The sequence below is a fragment of the Oncorhynchus kisutch genome, linkage group LG22, assembly GCF_002021735.2.
Source record: "Oncorhynchus kisutch isolate 150728-3 linkage group LG22, Okis_V2, whole genome shotgun sequence".
Taxonomy (NCBI): Eukaryota; Metazoa; Chordata; class Actinopteri; order Salmoniformes; family Salmonidae; genus Oncorhynchus; species Oncorhynchus kisutch.
In genome coordinates, this window is record NC_034195.2 from 23,527,342 (window position 1) to 23,546,772 (window position 19,431).

The 19,431-nt window shown below is 50.5% G+C and overlaps 1 protein-coding gene across 5 annotated transcripts in view; it reads left to right on the forward strand.

Annotated features, from left to right (window-relative positions):
* Positions 1-19,431, forward strand: part of LOC109867215 (zinc finger protein 423) — a 143,091-nt gene that overhangs the window by 70,225 nt on the left and 53,435 nt on the right. For 3 of the 5 annotated variants that reach the window (XM_031801632.1, XM_020456229.2, XM_020456231.2), the window contains 3 exons: positions 3,327-6,775; positions 7,553-7,637; positions 15,425-15,445. In XM_031801632.1, the coding sequence (XP_031657492.1) occupies positions 3,327-6,775; positions 7,553-7,637; positions 15,425-15,445 (3,555 nt within the window). The remainder of the gene's footprint in view (positions 1-3,326; positions 6,776-7,552; positions 7,638-15,424; positions 15,446-19,431) is intronic. The other 2 variants (XM_031801633.1, XM_020456230.2) reach the window with 1 other exon arrangement.

A 19,431-nucleotide genomic window follows, 5' to 3' on the forward strand; every position in this document is an offset into this window, starting at 1 on the left:
CCCCCAGGAGGAGCATGTTGACACTGCAGATCATCTCCATATGCATATGGAGCAGGTTTAGTTGCAGTACAGTTGATAGAACAGATTATTAATGATCACATTGTTTGGACATGAGGAAGGCGTTAGTCTCTGTCTGCCAGTCAGTGTTGTGGACATCATGTGGAAACGGAGGGAGGCCGTCCTGCTCTAATGAACAGCCTGGCTTTTTGCTTTCTGGGGCTGTGTTTCCGTTGCACTTCAGAGGAGACGCCGCCACAGCGGCTTCTCAGGGGTGGCGTGGTTTTGGGATGGGGTACACGGGGAGACGGACCTCTGTCCTCGTGTCTGATGAGGGGAAGAGCAAGCTAGAGCTGGGGACGCCAGGCTGGGCATGTCTTCATTACCGCGTTTCCTCCACGCTCCGGCCTCGGCATGCCGGCTGGCTGGCCAGCCTATTAGAGAGGGGACAGGCGTCATCAGGCCGGCCCAGTCTGGATAGAGCGAGGTGGGGGGTGGGGCAGCATGGGGCGTCCTCTTGAAACTCAGACCAAAATTGGCCATCCCTGCTCCATCCATCCACTACCTCTATGCTCGTGCTCAGGTAGAGCTCAGTTGGGGCCTTCGTCTGTGGCCTTGTGTTTTGTTCGGCCAGTTCCAATTACTGGGCCCTGATTGGAGGCAGGATGGCCATTCTTCCTCTGGACTGCAGTGTCTCCATCTGCCAGGCACTCCCTCCTCCCTGCCTGGCCCCACCCCTCCACCTGGGCCATGGCAGCGGAGGTGAAGGCCAGCGCCAGGGGCAGCCATGACTGTAGCCTGTTAATTCAGTAATGAGTAACAACATGAAAGACATGGGCGGACGGAGGGTGGAACAGACTGGGAGAGCGAGATAAAGACGGAGAAGCCATCAGGGGTGTGCTTGGGAACGCTGGAGTGAGGAGACATGGGAGCAGCATGTGTTTGCGTGCCCATTCCAGTCTTTTCTCTCTGCTTCCCCCTCTTTATTTTCTGTTTCTTTTCTCATTTAACTTTTCATTGAAATTTCTTACCCTGTTTAGTGCTCTTGCCAAGTCCCCCAGCGGACCGATGACAAAAGCCCTCTAAAAGCCATGTGATCTTCCATTTTCCGACAGCCACACTTCTGAGGATTAAGGCTATTTAATGACTATAATCTCCTTTCTCAAAAGTGATTTCTCACATTCTGTTGCAGTCAGAGGGATTGCATTAGCATTAATAGATTTAGAATTCGACAGAATGACCACATGTGCCAGGAGTTTTTTTTTCTTCTCTTCCCTCACCATTCTTTCTCCCTCCCACTTCTCTACTTATTTATCTCTCATTTGATTTCTTTCTTCTTCTTCATGCTCAAGCAAGTGTTCCTTTGTATGTGGTGTGATGTGGTGCAGTACATGGCTGGGGCTCGGCAGGACAGCGTACCTGTCAGTCGTGAGCAGCTCTCCCCTCTGCTCTCTCACCTCCACTCGGCTCACATCAGAGACCAGCCTGTCAGGGGCCACGCTTTCATTGTGCAGCCAAAGAATTCACCCCAGTTAAGGCCCTTTTGGGCTTTTCATCCCCTCTCTTTATTCGGGACGCCGAGGCCCTCTCTCGCTCCTGTGTTGCCGGGGTTTAACTTGTGTCAGAATGACTCTTATCCTGACACGGACACAAAGGCATGAGAGGAGGACTGGGGGGGAATGGCTACAATAGGGAGGGGATGTCCAGACACCCCAGCTGTGTAGACAGTGGGGTACAGGCCTTAACTGTAATCTGAGAAACAGAGTTGTTCCTCCCTCCATCACGCTTACATCGTTACCCACACATAAATACAGCACACACTCACGCATGAGCACAGATGCACGCATACACACACACACACACACACACACACAATGCAGGTGGTACTCAGTTTTGGGCTCAAAATAGCATTTATGTTAGGATTTATGTACTCAACAAAACAGCGTGTTACTGGTTTGATCTGTAGCATATAAATAGGCTGTAATTGTTAGTTTCTCCTGCTTCCCCTGTCTCTGTACAAATTCTCTCAAACATATTTCCCAGCATCTTTTCTTTCCATCTTTGTCCATTTCCTTGGTCTCGTTCATACTTGTTTATTAACTTTCCCTCGTCCTGTAATATTACTCTCCTCATTGTTGCGTCTGGATGGCATCTCTCTCCTGTTGCCTTTATCTTCCATGTAATATCTCTATTTTACAGTCTTTTAGAGCAGAGGTTTCTTTCCTAGCTCCAAGCTAAATTCATAATTCATGTTTTTACAACAAGATGACCCACAAACCCCTGCAGTTTTTTTATTTGCTCTGCACAGCATCTACATTTTCGAGTGCATCGATTCATCACATTCATCAATTTTCCACCAAATCTGCAGTGCATACCTTTTGTATAACACATATTGTACGAGTGGGTAGTGGGAAGGGAAAAATATTCATAGTTGCTTAAAGAGATAAGTAGCAAATGACTTCTCTCTCTTAGATAAAGAATGTTGTTAATACTTTGTTTTGAAGCCTACTTTTGCTGAGAGGACAGTTACCTGTTTGAGTGTGATTGTCAGCCAAAATACAAAATGAGATGCAGATTGAGTCACGTGCCCTCCAGCTACAGACTAGTTTCATGTAAAAAGCGTGTTTTATAAGATGTATGTGTGGAGAGGGGAAATGCGGGAGGCTGTTTACTTATTGTAAACATTTGGTTATGTGTGATGATGACTACCAGAGGCTTCTCTCCTCACGCATTGAGAGCAGAGTGTGAAACTTAGTCAAATAAAGCAAACAGGCTGAGCTGGAGAATTCTGGGTTTGTCTGAGCCACAGTGGGACTCCAGGCTCGCAGCATTCCTGCTCAATAAGTCATGAGCGTTTCTCCTCTCCTTCAGACGGCTCTAGTTTAGATGCTAAATAGATGACGTGAGGGCTGTGGCAGGCCCCCTCAGACTGCACAAAGCAGGACAGAGTTAATTTATGCTCTTTGTGTATATTTACATTATGTATGCATTAGACTTTCCCTTGTGTCAGCACCAAACTGGAGAAAAGCATACAGAATCCCGTGTTTTATTTCATTCACATTGTATATAAGAATATACCCTCACTATTGAGTGTCTTCTAATCGGTTTTCGGAATTTCAATCTTGTCCCCATAATGACAATATATGATAAGGCAGATGTAATTCTAGAGAGGGTGGGGGATGTTTGCTTAGGGAGGATGAAGAGAGAGAAAATACAATTTGTCCTTATTTCTTAAATCTTGTGGGACTGTCTTTAATTCTATTCTGTTTTAGATTTTTTTTTTTATCTCCTCTCTAACACTTTAATTCTGCCTGTGTTTTGCATTGCAGATGGTGATGATGACCCTGGGCTCTCCTGGGTAGGGTCCTCTCCCTCCAGCAAAGACGTGGCGTCACCGTCACAGATGCTGGGGGACGGCTGCAGCGATCTGGGCATGGGCACAGGGGAGGAGGAAGGGGGCGCGGGGCTGCCCTACCCCTGCCAGTTCTGCGACAAGTCTTTCAGCCGCCTCAGCTACCTGAAGCGCCACGAGCAGATCCACAGCGACAAGCTGCCCTTCAAGTGCACCTTCTGCAGCCGCCTGTTCAAGCACAAGCGCAGCCGCGACCGCCACGTCAAGCTCCACACCGGAGACAAGAAGTACAGCTGCCAGGAATGTGAGGCGGCTTTCTCCCGCAGCGACCATCTCAAGATCCACCTGAAGACCCACAGCTCCAGCAAGCCCTTTAAGTGCAGCGTGTGCAAGAGAGGCTTCTCCTCCACGTCCTCTCTGCAGAGCCACATGCAGGCCCACAGGAAGAACAAGGAGCACCTGGCCCTGCGTGCTGAAAAGGAAGGGGGGAAGCGTGGCAGCAATGCAGGCAGTGGAGGGGAGATGGACCAGGACCTGTACATGTGTGACTACTGTGAGGAGACCTTCAGCCAGACAGACGAGCTGGAGAAGCACGTAGTGACCCGCCACCCGCAGCTGTCTGACCGCTCCGACCTGCAGTGCATCCACTGCCCCGAGATCTTCAGCGACGAGGGCCTGCTGCTCTCCCATATCGAGACGTCCCACGCTAACCACAAACACAAGTGTCCCGTGTGCTCAGAGCAGTTCCCCTCTGTGGAGGACGTCTACTGCCACATGGACAGCCACCGACAGCCTGACTCCAGTAATCACAGTCCCAGCCCTGACCCCGTGCTGGGCAGCGTGGCATCCATGAGCAGCGCCACCCCGGACTCCAGCGCCTCTCTGGAGAGGGGCTCCACCCCAGACTCCACCCTAAAGCCCATCCAGAGCCGGCGCAAGCTGGCCCCGAACTCTGACCATGACGACGGGGGTCACTGGACGGCCAAGGTGACCTACAGCTGCCCCTACTGCTCCAAGAGAGACTTCAACAGCCTGGCCGTTCTGGAGATTCATCTGAAGACCATCCATGCAGACAAGCCCCAGCAGAACCACACCTGCCAGCTGTGCCTGGACACCCTGCCCACGCTCTACAACCTCAACGAACACATCCGCAAAGCCCACAGAGGCAGCGGAGGTGCCTCGGCGGCCTTCCCCCTGCTTCAATTCACCAACGTGTCAGCCTTTCACTGCAACTACTGCCCAGACATGTTTGCAGACATCAACACCCTGCAGGAGCACATCCGTGTGTCCCACTGCCTGCCTGGAGGAATGGTCGCAGGCTCCACCACCCTGGAGGGCAACCACGCCTTCTTCTGCAACCAGTGCTCCATGGGCTTTCTCACAGAGTCCTCTCTCACAGAGCACATCCAGCAGACCCACTGCAGTGGAGGAGGCATGCCCAAGATGGAGTCTCCCATCCTGCAGCCCTCCCAGTCCTTCATGGAGGTCTACTCCTGCCCTTACTGCACCAACTCGCCCATCTTCGGCTCCCTGCTCAAGCTCACCAAGCACATCAAGGAGAACCACAAGAACATCCCACTGGCCAATAACAAGCGGCAAGCAAAGGTGGCGGAACTCAGCCCCGCCTCCTCTGATGTGGAGATCTCCTCCCCCAAACGCCATAGGCTGGCTGGTGACTCCACCACGGCAGGATCCAATGGAGACTACCCCTGCAACCAGTGTGACCTGCGCTTCAGCAGCTTCGAGGGCTTTCAAGCCCATCTCAAGTCCCACCTGGAAATGCTGCTGAGGAGGCAGTCCTGCCCGCAGTGCAACAAAGAGGACTTCGACTCCCAGGAGTCTCTGCTGCAGCACCTGACGGTCCACTACACCACCACGTCCACCCAGTACGTCTGTGAGAGCTGTGATAAGCAGTTCTCCTCAGTGGACGATCTGCAGAAGCACCTGCTGGACATGCACACCTTTGTGCTGTACCACTGTACGCTGTGCCAGGAGGTGTTTGACTCCAAGGTGTCCATCCAGGTCCACCTGGCTGTCAAGCACAGCAACGAGAAGAAGATGTTCCGCTGCACAGCCTGCACCTGGGACTTCCGGAAGGAGAGTGACCTTGAGCTGCATGTTAAACATAGCCACCTGGGGCACCCCACCGGCCCCGGTGTCACGAGCAAGGCCCGTAAGTGCATCTTCTGTGGGGAGACGTTCTGCACAGAGGTGGAGCTGCAGTGCCACATCACCACCCACAGTAAGAAGTTCAACTGCCGCTTCTGTGGCAAGGCCTTCCATGCCATCGTTCTGCTGGAAAGGCACCTGAGGGAGAAGCACTGTGTCTTTGATGGGGGGAACGGCACCGGGAATGGAGGAAGCCAGAATGGCACACCCAACGGTGTAACCCAGAGCTCCAAGCGTGGGGGAGGAAGCGAAAGATCCACAGTGGCCACGGAGCAGGCTGACCTGCAGAACATGCTGCTAAAGAACGCGAGTCAGGATGTAGCCAACAGCCATGAGGCCAGCGGAGGGGAGGAGGAGCTGGACAATTCAGAGCCCATGTACGCCTGTGACATCTGTGGAGCAGCCTACACTATGGAGAGTCTTCTGCAGAACCACCGACTGAGGGACCACAACATCCAGCCCGGGGACGACGACGCCGGCACCCGCAAGAAGAAGGCCGACTTTATCAAGGGAAACCACAAGTGCAACGTGTGCTCACGGACCTTCTTCTCTGAGAATGGCCTGAGGGAGCACGCCCAGACCCACCGTGGTCCCGCCAAGCACTACATGTGCCCTATCTGTGGAGAGCGCTTCCCCTCCCTGCTCACGCTCACCGAACACAAGGTCACCCACAGCAAGAGCCTGGACACGGGCACCTGCCGCATCTGTAAGATGCCCCTGCAGAGCGAGGAGGACTTCATAGAGCACTGCCAGATGCACCCAGACCTGAGGAACTCTCTGACGGGCTTCCGCTGTGTGGTGTGCATGCAGACGGTCACCTCCACCCTGGAGCTCAAGATCCACGGCACCTTCCACATGCAGAAGCTCTCAGCCGGCGGGGGCAGCGGAGGCGGGGGCGGCTCAGCCTCCTCCTCTCCCAACGGCCAGCTGCAGCAACACAAGCACTACAAGTGTGCCCTGTGCCTCAAGGAGTTCAAGAACAAGCAGGATCTGGTGAAGCTGGATGTGAACGGGCTGCCCTATGGGCTGTGTGCTGGCTGTATGAGCCGGGCTACCAACGGCCAGTCTCCCAGCGGGGGCACCACTCCCCAGGAGGCCGGGGGAGAGAAGACTGCGGTTGGGCTGCGATGCCCCGAGTGTGCTGTGAAGTTTGAGACCCTGGAGGACCTGGAGAGCCACGTTCAGGTGGACCACCCCGAGATGAGCCCGGAGAACAGCGGGGCCAAGAAGGTGACGGATGCCTCTTCTATCCCTAAAGTAAGAACATACGTATAATGTTTTCCCCCACTATGGCTTGATCAGCACATTGATTTACATTGAAATCTACGTACAATATAAGAAAATGCTAAGGTTTCGGTAAATAGCAGGTTCAGTTAAGTAATTTATGAATCAGCCATATGGTGAATAACCAACATGGTCCTCTGCAGTATAAAATAAATGGAAGTTATTACCAACCCAACAAAAAGTTTAATGGCATGTAGACAAATCTAATGAATGCATTAGAACGTCATTGTATTCAATCACTCTTAATCCTTTTGAAATCTAAAGATTTTAATGTCATTTTTATCATTTGATGCCATGTTGTTCCCACTTATACTTATCATGGGTGCAACAATAGCCTACTTTTAAAAGATTTCCCTCATACAATACTATAAACATTTTAACGGTATTTTCTAGCAGTGTGTCAGTTCCCAGTGGCTAGCGTGTCAGTAAGAAGTTGTGCTCAGTTAGATGTGTGAATTCATGGCTGCGTTTCATTTGGGCCCGGCGGGGCCTGCAGCTCGGCCCTGCTGAGGCATTGTGTGGCCTGTTCGCTCTACTAGATATTGACAGTGAGGTCCCTGGGACGCTCAATCTTTACCTCCGCTTTTGTTTCAGCTCAGTGTAACAGCAAGGAGAAACCTCCAACCTCCAAACCCCCCCCCCCCCCCCCCCCCCCCCAGTACATCCTTTCTGTATTGTGTGTGTGTGTGAGTGAATGAGCAGTTTGATTCCCTCTCTAAAACGATTGTCTACCTGTCTGTTGCATTGCAGAAGAAGACGTACCAGTGCATCAAATGCCAAATGACCTTCGAGACAGAACGGGAGATCCAGATCCACGTAGCCAATCACATGATTGGTGAGTCAGCCTAGTCTCTTCCTGTTTGTGTGTTTACGCGTGTGTGTTTGTTATCTCTGTGCCCGTCTCTCCTTTCTGTTTCCTCTGGCTCCACAGCCTTCTGTTTAGCCTAGCCCTCGCCCTCTCTCTCCCCGGCCTGCACAGCACACAGGTGTGAGACAGACAGGTGAAATGAACAGCTCTATTTGTGGAGCTGCCGCACTCGACAGCTGTTCCATTGTTTAACACTTGACTGCGCAGCTGAGGCCGTGGCTGCAGGTCTGATTTGCTCCGTTAACTCTTCACTATGTGACCAGGGCTGTGACTGCAGGCCGTGCTGTACAGTAAAAGGGCAACAAACATTTCCTTTTCTTGCTCTCCCTTTTTCCTCCTCATCACTGGACTTTCTCCCAGACAATAGCCCTTAATGTTCTCTCTCTCTCTCTCTCTCTCGTGTGCTCTCTCTCTCTCTCTCTCTCTCTCTCTCTCTCTCTCTCTCTCTCTCTCTCTCTCTCTCTCTCTCTCGTGTGCTCTCTCTCTCTCTCTCTCTCTCTCTCTCTCGTGTGCTCTCTCTCTCTCTCTCTCTCTCTCTCTCTCGTGTGCTCTCTCTCTCTCTCTCTCTCTCTCTCTCTCTCTCTCTCTCTCTCTCATGTGCACTCTCTCTCTCTCTCTCTCTCGTGTGCACTCTCCAGGACATTATAAGGACAAAGTATTTTTTTTCTCTGCTCTACCAGTAACATTGAAATCTATGTACAATATATGAAAATGCTACGGTTTCGGTAAATAGCAGGTTCAGTAATTTATGAATCAGCCATATGGTGAATAACCAACATGGTCCTCTGCAGTATAAAATAATGGCACTGTAGAGCATTTCCTTTGTATGGTCTGATTGGCCACCCACTACTAACCTTGTGTGTTCACCACCTCGCACTGACCTCCACACCTGGATGTAGAGGACACTGTGGAGAGTTAGGAGGCATGGACGATCACATTACCTCACCCACAGTATGCACATCATTGTAATAATATGTTGTAAATAGGTCTCCAAAAAAGTTAGCGAGACCTTAGAAGCAGCCCAAAGATGCCAGACAGACTCCCCCCTGATTCCCACCAGGTGGATGACATTTCCTAGCACATGCTATCTGGAGGCAAGTCAGGTTTACAGGCTGTGATGCAGCACAGAGGTATGTGTGCTCAAACTGAAAAGTTCCTCTGTAGTTTTTTACGGGCTTCCTCCCTCTGTGTTGTTATTCTGTAACTAATAATTGCTGCCGCAGTTACTGTAGTGTAGATTAACAAGCTTGGCCTGTGAGTCATTTAGGAGAACAAACGGCAGAACACTGAGAGCCGCAGCGACTCCCCAGCCTTCTCCAGGCCTGACAGCTGATATCGGAGTTGTGCCGGTTGATGTATTTTCAGTGCGTGGGTCCTCCTGAGTCCTGCAGTAGTTGTCTAGAGAGAGAGAGAGAGAGAGCTGGTACAGAACAGAACCACAGCTATAGTGTACAGGCGTGCTGCCTATCTCAGCCCAGTCTGGCTGGGAACAGAGCTTCTCCCCACTGCATTCATTCACCACCCCAGTTTTCCTTTTCTCTTACTTCCCATCACACTGTGTTAATTTTCCTCTCCTCTCTGAGGGCTGAAGGCCCATCCCATCCATGTCCCCATGCTCTCTCTCCTCCCCCATCTCCACCTTCATCCCTCCACCCTGAGAATCCTCTCCTTTCAGAGCGCTCTCTCCCCCTAAAAGACTGTACCACGATGGGGAGAGATAGGGGGTGCTTGAAGCGGGGCAGGCTGAACGCTCGTCTCTCTCAGCCACCATGGAGGGAATTTTGGGTTAATTAACATCAGAATTGTCAGAAAAACTGGAGATTAATTATGGAATTGAGGCAGATTATTTTCAATAATGTTATTATTTTATTTCTTTCGAACCCGTCTTCAAAGATGGATGACGTTTTTTCAACAGTGAAAGAGAGCCGTGTCTTTACCTTTATCTGTCGAGGCGTCTGTGGTGAGAAAATTGAGGAGAGATCACAGAGGAGGAGTTTTCTGCTCTCCCTCTCGCTCCTCTCTTTCTTGGGCAGATTACGAAACAATCATTAAAAAGCTACGCTATCTGTCGGCTTTGATATATGATTGCTGAGGTTATCCCTGAGCTTTGATATATGACTGCTGAGGTCATCCCTGAGCTTTGATATATGACTGCTGAGGTTATCCCTGAGCTTTGATATATGACTGCTGAGGTTATCCCTGAGCTTTGATATATGACTGCTGAGGTCATCCCTGAGCTTTGATATATGACTGCGGAGGTCATCCCTGAGCTTTGATATATGACTGCGGAGGTCATCCCTGAGCTTTGATATATGACTGCGGAGGTCATCCCTGAGCTTTGATATATGACTGCTGAGGTCATCCCTGAGCTTTGATATATGACTGCTGAGGTCATCCCTGAGCTTTGATATATGACTGCTGAGGTCATCCCTGAGCTTTGATATATGACTGCTGAGGTCATCCCTGAGCTTTGATATATGACTGCTGAGGTCATCCCTGAGCTTTGATATATGACTGCGGAGGTCATCCCTGAGCTTTGATATATGACTGCTGAGGTCATCCCTGAGCTTTGATATATGACTGCTGAGGTCATCCCTGAGCTTTGATATATGACTGCTGAGGTCATCCCTGAGCTTTGATATATGACTGCTGAGGTCATCCCTGAGCTTTGATATATGACTGCTGAGGTCATCCCTGAGCTTTGATATATGACTGCTGAGGTCATCCCTGAGCTTTGATATATGACTGCGGAGGTCATCCCTGAGCTTTGATATTTTACCCTCCTCTTTTCTCCTTATAGAAACCCTTCAGAATGCGCAAGTCTTAGTTCTCACTAGGCATTTCCAACCTAAAATGTCCTGAAACATTTGACCTTGTACACACATTCTATGTTATACATTAGTTTGTTAGAACAGTAGCAACAGTGAAGGTATTCTGCATTCTACTCCATTGTTTACCGTTTGTAAGGTGATGGATGCAGTCTTCATCCCCATTGTGGCAGAGATGGAGTTTTGGAGAGAGTGATCTAGAACAAGAGGTCTTCAGTGTGTGTTGTCTGTGCGTCGCGTCACTAATGAGGAAGTTCCGGCGGGGCGGCTTACCTTTTGTCAGCAGTGATAATCATGTCGACTTCATTTCTTCCTCTCCGCTACTTCGTTGGTGTTCAGACATTCACCTTACATTTCCATACATGTTATTAATGTGCATCCGCCGTCACAAGTCTGTGTGTGGTCGAGATGTGTGTGTTGTGGTTGAGCTTGGGTGTGTATCTTTTGTCATATATACTATCTTAGCCCCTCTCGTAACAAATCCCCCTGATGTAACTGAGATACCTGAAATAAACTCAGTTGACATTGACACATACACACACACCTCCCAATTGTACATCCCTGCTCTCTTCACATTTGCACGGTGAAGATGTGCACTGCAGACACCTCACCTACCCGGCCCTGTTATCCACAGTGACATTTGTGAAGGTGTGATCATACCCCCGCTCTCCCCTCCCAGTTTTGTCTTGGATGATCATTAACAAGGTGACACTGCATCTCAATCAGTTTACCTCCTGAAAGCTCCAACATCTGCTCAATGCGGCTCCTATCTCCTTCCTGTGGGAGTGCACTCGTGTGTGTGTATGTGTGGGGGGGGGGGGGGGGGATTTGTGCAACTTCCCCACTGTCACTTTTCTTATACACCTCTACCCCACAGAGTGTGTGGATGCACACACACACAAACTCACTTAGCATTGAAGATGGTGAGATCTCCCTAAAGCCTAAACCTGGAACTGTCTCTGTGGAAAGGTTGGGACACAGTTATTGTAGAGTGAAGAGGTGCATGTGTGGTTAGCAAAGCTCCGTGAACTGATGTGTTTAGCTGAAGTTGATGCTTCCCTCAGATGGCTTGTTATGCATGCATCCTCACTAGCTGCAGATTTATTTTCGTGTTGCTAGCCAAGTTTGAGTGTGGAGGGTAATCGATGAGACGGGGAGAAGTGGAGGAGCAGGCACGGAAAAGTCCTTGATTACATGGAGAAAAGGGGGTGTAGAAACCTGGTGTTTTAATTCATCTGAGTGGTGCGCCAGGCAACTGCCATACGAGAGGCCTTCACCAGGAGGCAGTGGACCTAGGGGAATAGGTGTGTTTCTCCCCCTGCCTGTCCATTCCTATTCCTCTGATTGTTTCATGTAGACGTACCACGGCTGGGTGGAGAGGAGACTGCCTAACAACACGGCTCAGACAGCTCACACTGTCACGTGTGATTACACTAGCAGAATTATTATTCTGTTACACACATACACACGACACGTACACTCACATCAAACACACAGATAAACCTGCTTACCTACGGCCTCCCTCACCTTGTTAAAGATTCAACCCCCCCCCCCCCCCCCCATCACATTGGCCTGTCAGTGTTTCTCCACTGGGAGGTTATTTATTTAACTAGGCAAGTCAGTTAAGAACAAGTTAGTTAAGAACAAATTCTTATTTAAAATGACGGCCTACCCCGGACTACGCTGGGCCAATTGTGCGCCGCCCTATGGGACTCCCAATCACGGCCGGATGTGATGCAGCCTGGATTCGAACCAGGTACTGCAGTGACGCCTCTTGCACTGAGAGCTCGGGAGACTGGAATGTGATGCAGCTTTCCTCATGGCTGTGCCAGCGTTTTGCTCTGTCCTGGAGGACAGGTGATTTGAAGGGAGGCAGTGAGACCTCCGACTGTATAATCTAATCCAGTAATGTGATAGAGTCCCCCAATGCTGCACTAACTGCTCACAGGGTAAAGCAGTGTAGAGTGTACCCATGGCCCCCTAAAAACCCTGTCAGACTAAATCAGATATAATGGGATGAACAGAGAGACACAGAGAGAGAGAGAGGGGAAACTGCTCTGTTATTAAAGACTTGTACCTTTTTCTACCTTTTCCTCTTAATCTCTTCAGCATGAATGTGTTAATACGGCAATTCCTTGGCACTCGAATCGTCTTCAACAGTGTATTTGATCATTAAAGTAAGTGCCCATATTCTCCCTAACGCCATGTTTCATCATAGGAATGAACAACGTGAGGGTGTCATAAATAATACATTTGACATATGTTTACACTTTTCCAATAAGTACATCCTACAGTATACTAACACCCACCAACTGCAATTTTGTGTACACTATTTACACTCTCCGCCCACGATACATGTCTACACACTGCCAAAGCCAAACAGCCAGCGACTCTACATCTCATCTCTCGCCCTCAGATGGAGAGCAGAGGAGAGAGCGAGAGAAGCCATTTTGGCCCGGGGTGATAACCTGCCAGTGGGGACAACCCAGTGTTCTGCTATTGTGTTGTAAATCCCTGCGGCGTGCCTGCCGTGTGGGCTGTGACTGATGCCCAGGTCTGCGCACGATGGAGATAACCGCAATAATAATAGTCCAGCCCTTCCAGGGGGAAGCAGACAGAGAGAGGGAGTGAGAGGCCACATGCTGAACAATAGGAGTGTCGGACCAGAGCCCCTCATTTCCCAGGGAGAGAGAGTGTCAGAGGGCCAGATCACTTTCATTTCCTTTCCCCCCCAGATGGAGGGATACCACTAGCAAGACAGACAGAGGAGAGATGACAAAATATTAGAAAGGTGGCTGCTGAGAGAGGGAAAGCTGGGAAATTCTGAAGTAAAGGAGAAAAGAACAGAGTAGAGAAAGATCGAATATTGAAAGAACAGAGTAGAGAACGATAGAATATTTAAAGAACAGATTGAAGTCATTAGTGAGGACTAATGTGGGGATTGAGGTTTGGATTTTAAGAGCCTCTAAATGTCCATGAAGACGTAGCTATTTAACTACAGGCAATCAGGCATGACTACAAATGACTATTTTGTATGATGTGGTGAAGCCTTTACGTTTAAGACAAAAGCTCTCACAGCAGTGACTACGGGATGGAAGGGTTGTTCTACGAAACTGCAGGCAGTTCAATGGTTCTGCATCTTCCCTTTTTATAGGCTAGAGGGGTGTAAGGTTGGGGGGGGTTGTTGGGGGGGTGCTGTGCACCACGGTGGGGCCACCCCCTGGGCCCTTGACTGGGGGTCCCACCTATGTGGTTAATCACAGTGCTCTTTGAGTTCAGAGCGTCATTTTAACCCCGGTTTGGCAGGGCTCAGCGGGGCAACGGGCCCAGCGCGCCGCCCCGCCCCCTGCTGGCAGGGGTGGGAGAAGCAGGGGGGGCAGAGCGTTACCACACAAACTCACACCTGCAGGGGGCTCCTCCATGCTTTGCAGCTGCACAGCGGAAAACAATAAAGCCTGTGGAAAAAAAGGCCAGTGTGGTCCTGAGAGACACCAACACACAAAGAGAGGAGAGAAGTGAGGGAGAGGAGTGAGGGAGCGGGGAGAGAAGTGAGGGAGCGGGGGAGAGAAGTGAGGGAGCGGGGGAGAGAAGTGAGGGAGCGGGGGAGAGAAGTGAGGGAGCGGGGGAGAGAAGTGAGGGAGCGGGGGAGAGAAGTGAGGGAGCGGGGAGAGAAGTGAGGGAGCGGGGGAGAGAAGTGAGGGAGCGGGGAGAGAAGTGAGGGAGCGGGGAGAGAAGTGAGGGAGCGGGGAGAGAAGTGAGGGAGCGGGGAGAGAAGTGAGGGAGCGGGGAGAGAAGTGAGGGAGCGGGGAGAGAAGTGAGGGAGCGGGGAGAGAAGTGAGGGAGCGGGGAGAGAAGTGAGGGAGCGGGGAGAGAAGTGAGGGAGCGGGGAGAGAAGTGAGGGAGCGGGGAGAGGAAGAGTGAAAAGGGAATTCAGAGCGAGCAGAGACTGCCTTAGCAACCCAACCTACAGCACAAAATAAGGTAAAGAGAGAGACTGTATTGTTGTTGTCAATACCCAGCTGTTTTTAGCGCCCTTCTGTTGTACAAACTCATGGTAGCTGATACAAATATTTGTACGGTACTACTGCTACTACTGATATTTGGCCAGAATATGTGAGCGGCACGCCATTTTGTCTGTGCGCGTGGGCAGACATACTTCAGGACAGGAGCTCTTCCATCTCACACACATGGCCTCTCCCCCACCCCTTCTCACTCTCTCCTTTACACACACATCGACACACACACGGCTCTGCTCTCTCCACCACGTCCTGAGGAAAAGCATGCAGACACTAATGCCGCACTAATCACCGGCGCCCAGAACTCACAGCACGCCCGCTCTCCTTTCAATCGCCTTAATCAGCCAACACATTTCAATTAGCATATTGTGTTTAACCTGACTTTCATCTTCTTTTATTGGTAGACCACTCTCTCTTTTTTCCTCTACCCCACCCCCTCTCTCTCCCCCTCCTCCCGTCTCTCCCCCTCCTCCCCATTCCAGTAACTGTACAAGTGGAAGAGATCAGTGTAATGGAGACACGCATTAAAGCATCTACTAGAGTTTCTCCCCTCAGCAAGGCCACAGTCTGAAAAAGCGAACTCTGGATCCAACCACTTTAGTTGAGCGCTGTAGCCTTATGACTGAAGCTCATGAGTTTCTTCATGGGTATTTCAATCATATTTATTTGCTTGGGATATGAGCTGTGACTGGATATTAGTCCGGGTCTTAGGAATACAGAGAGGAGTGAGTTGGTTTATCACATTGAACAATACAGAGAGAGTATCCGGTGCATGTTACAGTAACCGCTGCCCTACCATAACCCCCCATGTATGAACCCCCCCTCTAACCCCCATCTAATCATGGACCTACTGACTAACTGTCACCCTGCCTTCTCTTTCCACCCACCTTGCCTGTCGGACGGCCTGTAGGAGAACCTGCCCATCTGCAAGGTTTGTCCCCCTTCTCTCTCCGTACCAAGCTGTGTGAATGGAGCCCTGCCTGTTGAGCACTGGGAAAGAGTGGGGAGGGGGACCGGCCCATAGGGCTACATAGGGCTACAGGGCCATATGGCAGGACACTGCATGATGCACACGAGATAATAGTGTAAAATACTCCAGATCAAATAGAAATAGCAGCAGACTGCTTAACTGGCATGGCTACAATGTAAAGATGATCTGTAGCGCCCACTCTCAACACAAACCCTCTCATATTCTTTGCACACCAATGTAAAGGTCCACACCCCCCACCCCCGATGGCTGTGTGTGCATGATGAACCCCCCTCCCAGCCAGGCCCAGGGTACAGCCACTCACCTGAAACTAATTGCCCTCGGGGGAGCCCAGCTAATGATGCATCTCATTCCTAATTCTTACTTATTCATTTCAAGGAAGTTAGCGAGCTAGCGCCCCGAGCATGAACCCAGATGAGCAGCGGGGCGGAAAGGCGTCCCGGCTGATCCCTTTAACCCAGAAGTGATGTCACAGTACAGCACTATTCATGTTACTGCTCCTCTACTCTGGCACACACCTGACCTCTCACTGGTAAATCAGCGCCTGCTATCAGAGCCACGTTCCCAACGGTAGTGCTGCTGTCTTGAACTTTAAGCCATACGTTACCCTTAATGCATGAGTGATGTTTAAGATGCCTTCCGTCCTCCTGTGATGTTTTAAGTGTTATTCCAAGCATGCTCTTCAGTGACATCGTGAGACTAACCCTTTATACGGAGGCCAGACCTGTAATCTTCCTGTGACGGCCCAGCCATCGGTCTCTAGTGATGTATGTCTGTGTTGCGCTCCAGTAGTAATGTCTGAGGAGTATTCCCTAGGGCAGTGCCTGAGCAGTCTCCTTTTAGTGTTTGCGCGTGGTGTGTGTGTGTCGAGATGAAGAGCGAGTGAGGGAGAGGCGCTGGGGAGAGAGGCCTGGTGTGGGCTCTGTGTGTCACTGAAGACCTAATGAGGCAGCACACACAAAGCTTTAGGAGTCAATGGATGTGGATAATGTGGATGATGGCTCACTCCACTGCGTGCATGAGTGTGTGTGCGCCCCGTGCCAGCCTGATAGCCATAAGGCAGCGTTTTTGAGCGATGAAAGCTTTGCCCTCTGCCTTCAGTCCACTGCTCAAATAATTATTGTACCATCCATGAAACTTCTTCAAATAGTCACCATCTGAAGTATTCCTCCATATCTGTTATTCCCCCTGGCTGTAGAACATTGCAGTGTAAATGTGGTCTGTTGGAGGATGTTGGTTCTCTACTGGCCTCCACTGAACACCTAGTAACACACCTAGTAACACACAGTAGAGATGCTACGAACATGGGAACAGATGACAGGCCCCTCATGCACATCCCTCACCACCTGGAGCCAGCCAGCCAGAACACCAGAGGGGAGGGAGGGAGGGAGGGTGGGTGGAGGATAAAGGGAGGGAGGGAGGGAGGGTGGATGGATGGAAGATAAAGGGAGGGGGGTTGGGATGGAGGGAGGGAGGGTGGGGTGGATGGAGAGAGGGATGGGGGATGGAGGGAGAGGGGGATGGAGGGAGAGAGGGATGGATGGAGGAAGAGAGTGGGAGGGAGGGAGGATAAAGGGAGGGAGAGAGGATGAAGGGAGAAAAGGTTAGGGGGAGGGAGAGGGGGAGGAGGAAAGAGGGATGGAGGATATAGGGAAGGAGGATTGGGGGAGAGTGGGATGCAGGACAAAGGGATTGAGGGATGGGGGAGGGAGAGGGGAATGGATGGATGCAGGATGAGAGGGAGGGAGAGGGATGGGGGAGGGAGAGCGGAATGGAGGATAAAGGGATGGATGCAGGATGAGAGGGAGGGAGAGGGATGGGGGATGGATGGAGAGAGGAGGGTGAGTAGATTTGGTATTGCTCCTTTATGGATCTACTCGACCGTTTCGTTGTGATCGGAGAGGTGTCAATTGTTCCACAGAATGTCAGCATACCTCTCGTCATAGAGACAACATAATGTAATGTTGTTGCAATGTTTACATGCACATGATCACATGGTCATAGGCAGCCAGTCAGAAGTGTTTGAGTCAAGTAGCCTCCCACAGAATCTAGGTAGCAACTAACCCAATAATAGTAACTACTTTTACGGCCATTGTATTCCTGTCATTCCCTCTTTCACTTCTTGTCTTTCTGTGCCGGTCTCTACTGCATTCCTCTAGTTACCCCCACTGAGCATTACATGTTTGAATGTAAAAAAGCAAGAATAAAATAGCTCTGATGTTGGTGAAGTGTTTGTTTGCAAGGCTGAGTGCTGTTTGATCCCCCTGAGAGCTTGTTTTTTCTACGTTTGCGCTTGATTTGCTTCTTATGCTGTTTATTAAAAGTAATTACAAGCTGTTTGGAGATCTATAAGAGAACTGCTCAAGGGAAGCTCCTCCAAAATGTGTGGGAACAGAATGGAAAATTGGCTGTGTGTGTGTGTGTGTGTGTGTGTGTGTGTGTGTGTGTGTGTGTGTGTGTGTGTGTGTGTGTGTGTGAAGAATGAAGAGAAAGAAAAGGGGGTGTAGCATGTAATACATTTTTAAGTGTGTGTTTCATACCAGTGTAAGTATGTACACTAGTTTGTGCGTACAAGCACTAATGCCAGCCCAGGCTTAAATGTCTGTTATACAGTGGTAGAGAGTGTATTTGCACCTCATACCTCAAGTCTGCTTGTGCTTAGTTTAGTGATGGCAGAGGTGCACCTGCCCATCTCCTCTCCCCCTCGTCCCCGCCCCACCCGGCTCTCACACCCGCCCAGGTGTGGCTGAGCCAGCTGCTGGGGAGAATGGGACAATTACCCCCCCTCTCCCCCTCTCCCTGCTCTGTCTGGTAATTGTTAAAAGACAAACAAGCCGCTTGCCTTTTTGCGCATGATGAACACGGGCCAGCCACAATTAGCTCCTCGCTTAATTCGTTAAGTATTCTGAATTTATTTTCTCGAGTGACGGCGGCATCTGTCGCAGCTGGTGAGGAAGGTGTGGCGTGCGGTGGTGAGAGGCGGTACGGGGGGGGGGGGGGGGTGCATGGGATTAGAGAATCACACGCCGTAATACATCACACTGTCCTGAGTGCGAGCTCACGGCGGAGGACAGAGAGCAGCGACGGAGGAATGCGGTAGTCCTGGACGGGGAGGAGAGTAATAGAGACGAGTGAATCAACAGAGATTCATCTTTGACTTCCATGGTTCCCTAAGGGTCTTTGTGAAGCTCTTAATGGCCTGGTACCTCATAGTTTATTTAGAATGGCAGATAGTTTTTAGTCTTTCTGATGAAGTCAGGTACAATGATAATCCTCTGCGCTAATTAGCATCTCCTGTCTGTCTGTTTGAGGTGATTTGAGTCTGATACGTCAGCGAGGCTCCAGGTGGGATTTATGAGAGGATGACACAGCTCATCTCTCTCCACTCCCAGATCAACCGGGATGTCAGCTAGAAAAGATTGTGGGGAAAGGTTGCAGAACGCCCCCTTCCTTATAGCTGCTGAGGGGCGGTGGTGGAGATCCCAGCGCGGCACGGCAGAGCCCCCCCCCCCATTAGCTTCTCTGTGTGTGGAAGAGGCAGGCGTCCTCTGTGTTCAAAGCCCCACTCCCAGGATGCAAAGCGAGGCTCCCAGAGTGCTGACAGGCTGACAGACACATGCAGCTTTGATACAGGGCTAGTGAGCATCACACGGTTAAATAGGAGAGGGGAGGAGGGAGGCAACATGAGGGAACGGTACAGCTGGGAGGACTCTGGCAACCTGATGTGGATTAAGATCCAAGCTGCCACGGGTTTTCTGGGATTTCAAAATATTTGTTACAAACTTTTTGTTTTACTGGATATTATTTCTCCCCAAATTCAAATCAAACAGTTGTGGACTTTATGTGGTTACACTGGGCTTGAATTGGTCTCATTGGTGAAAAGGCAGTTAGGCAGACAGTACTGATGGAAAGAGTGAGAAATAGTAAGT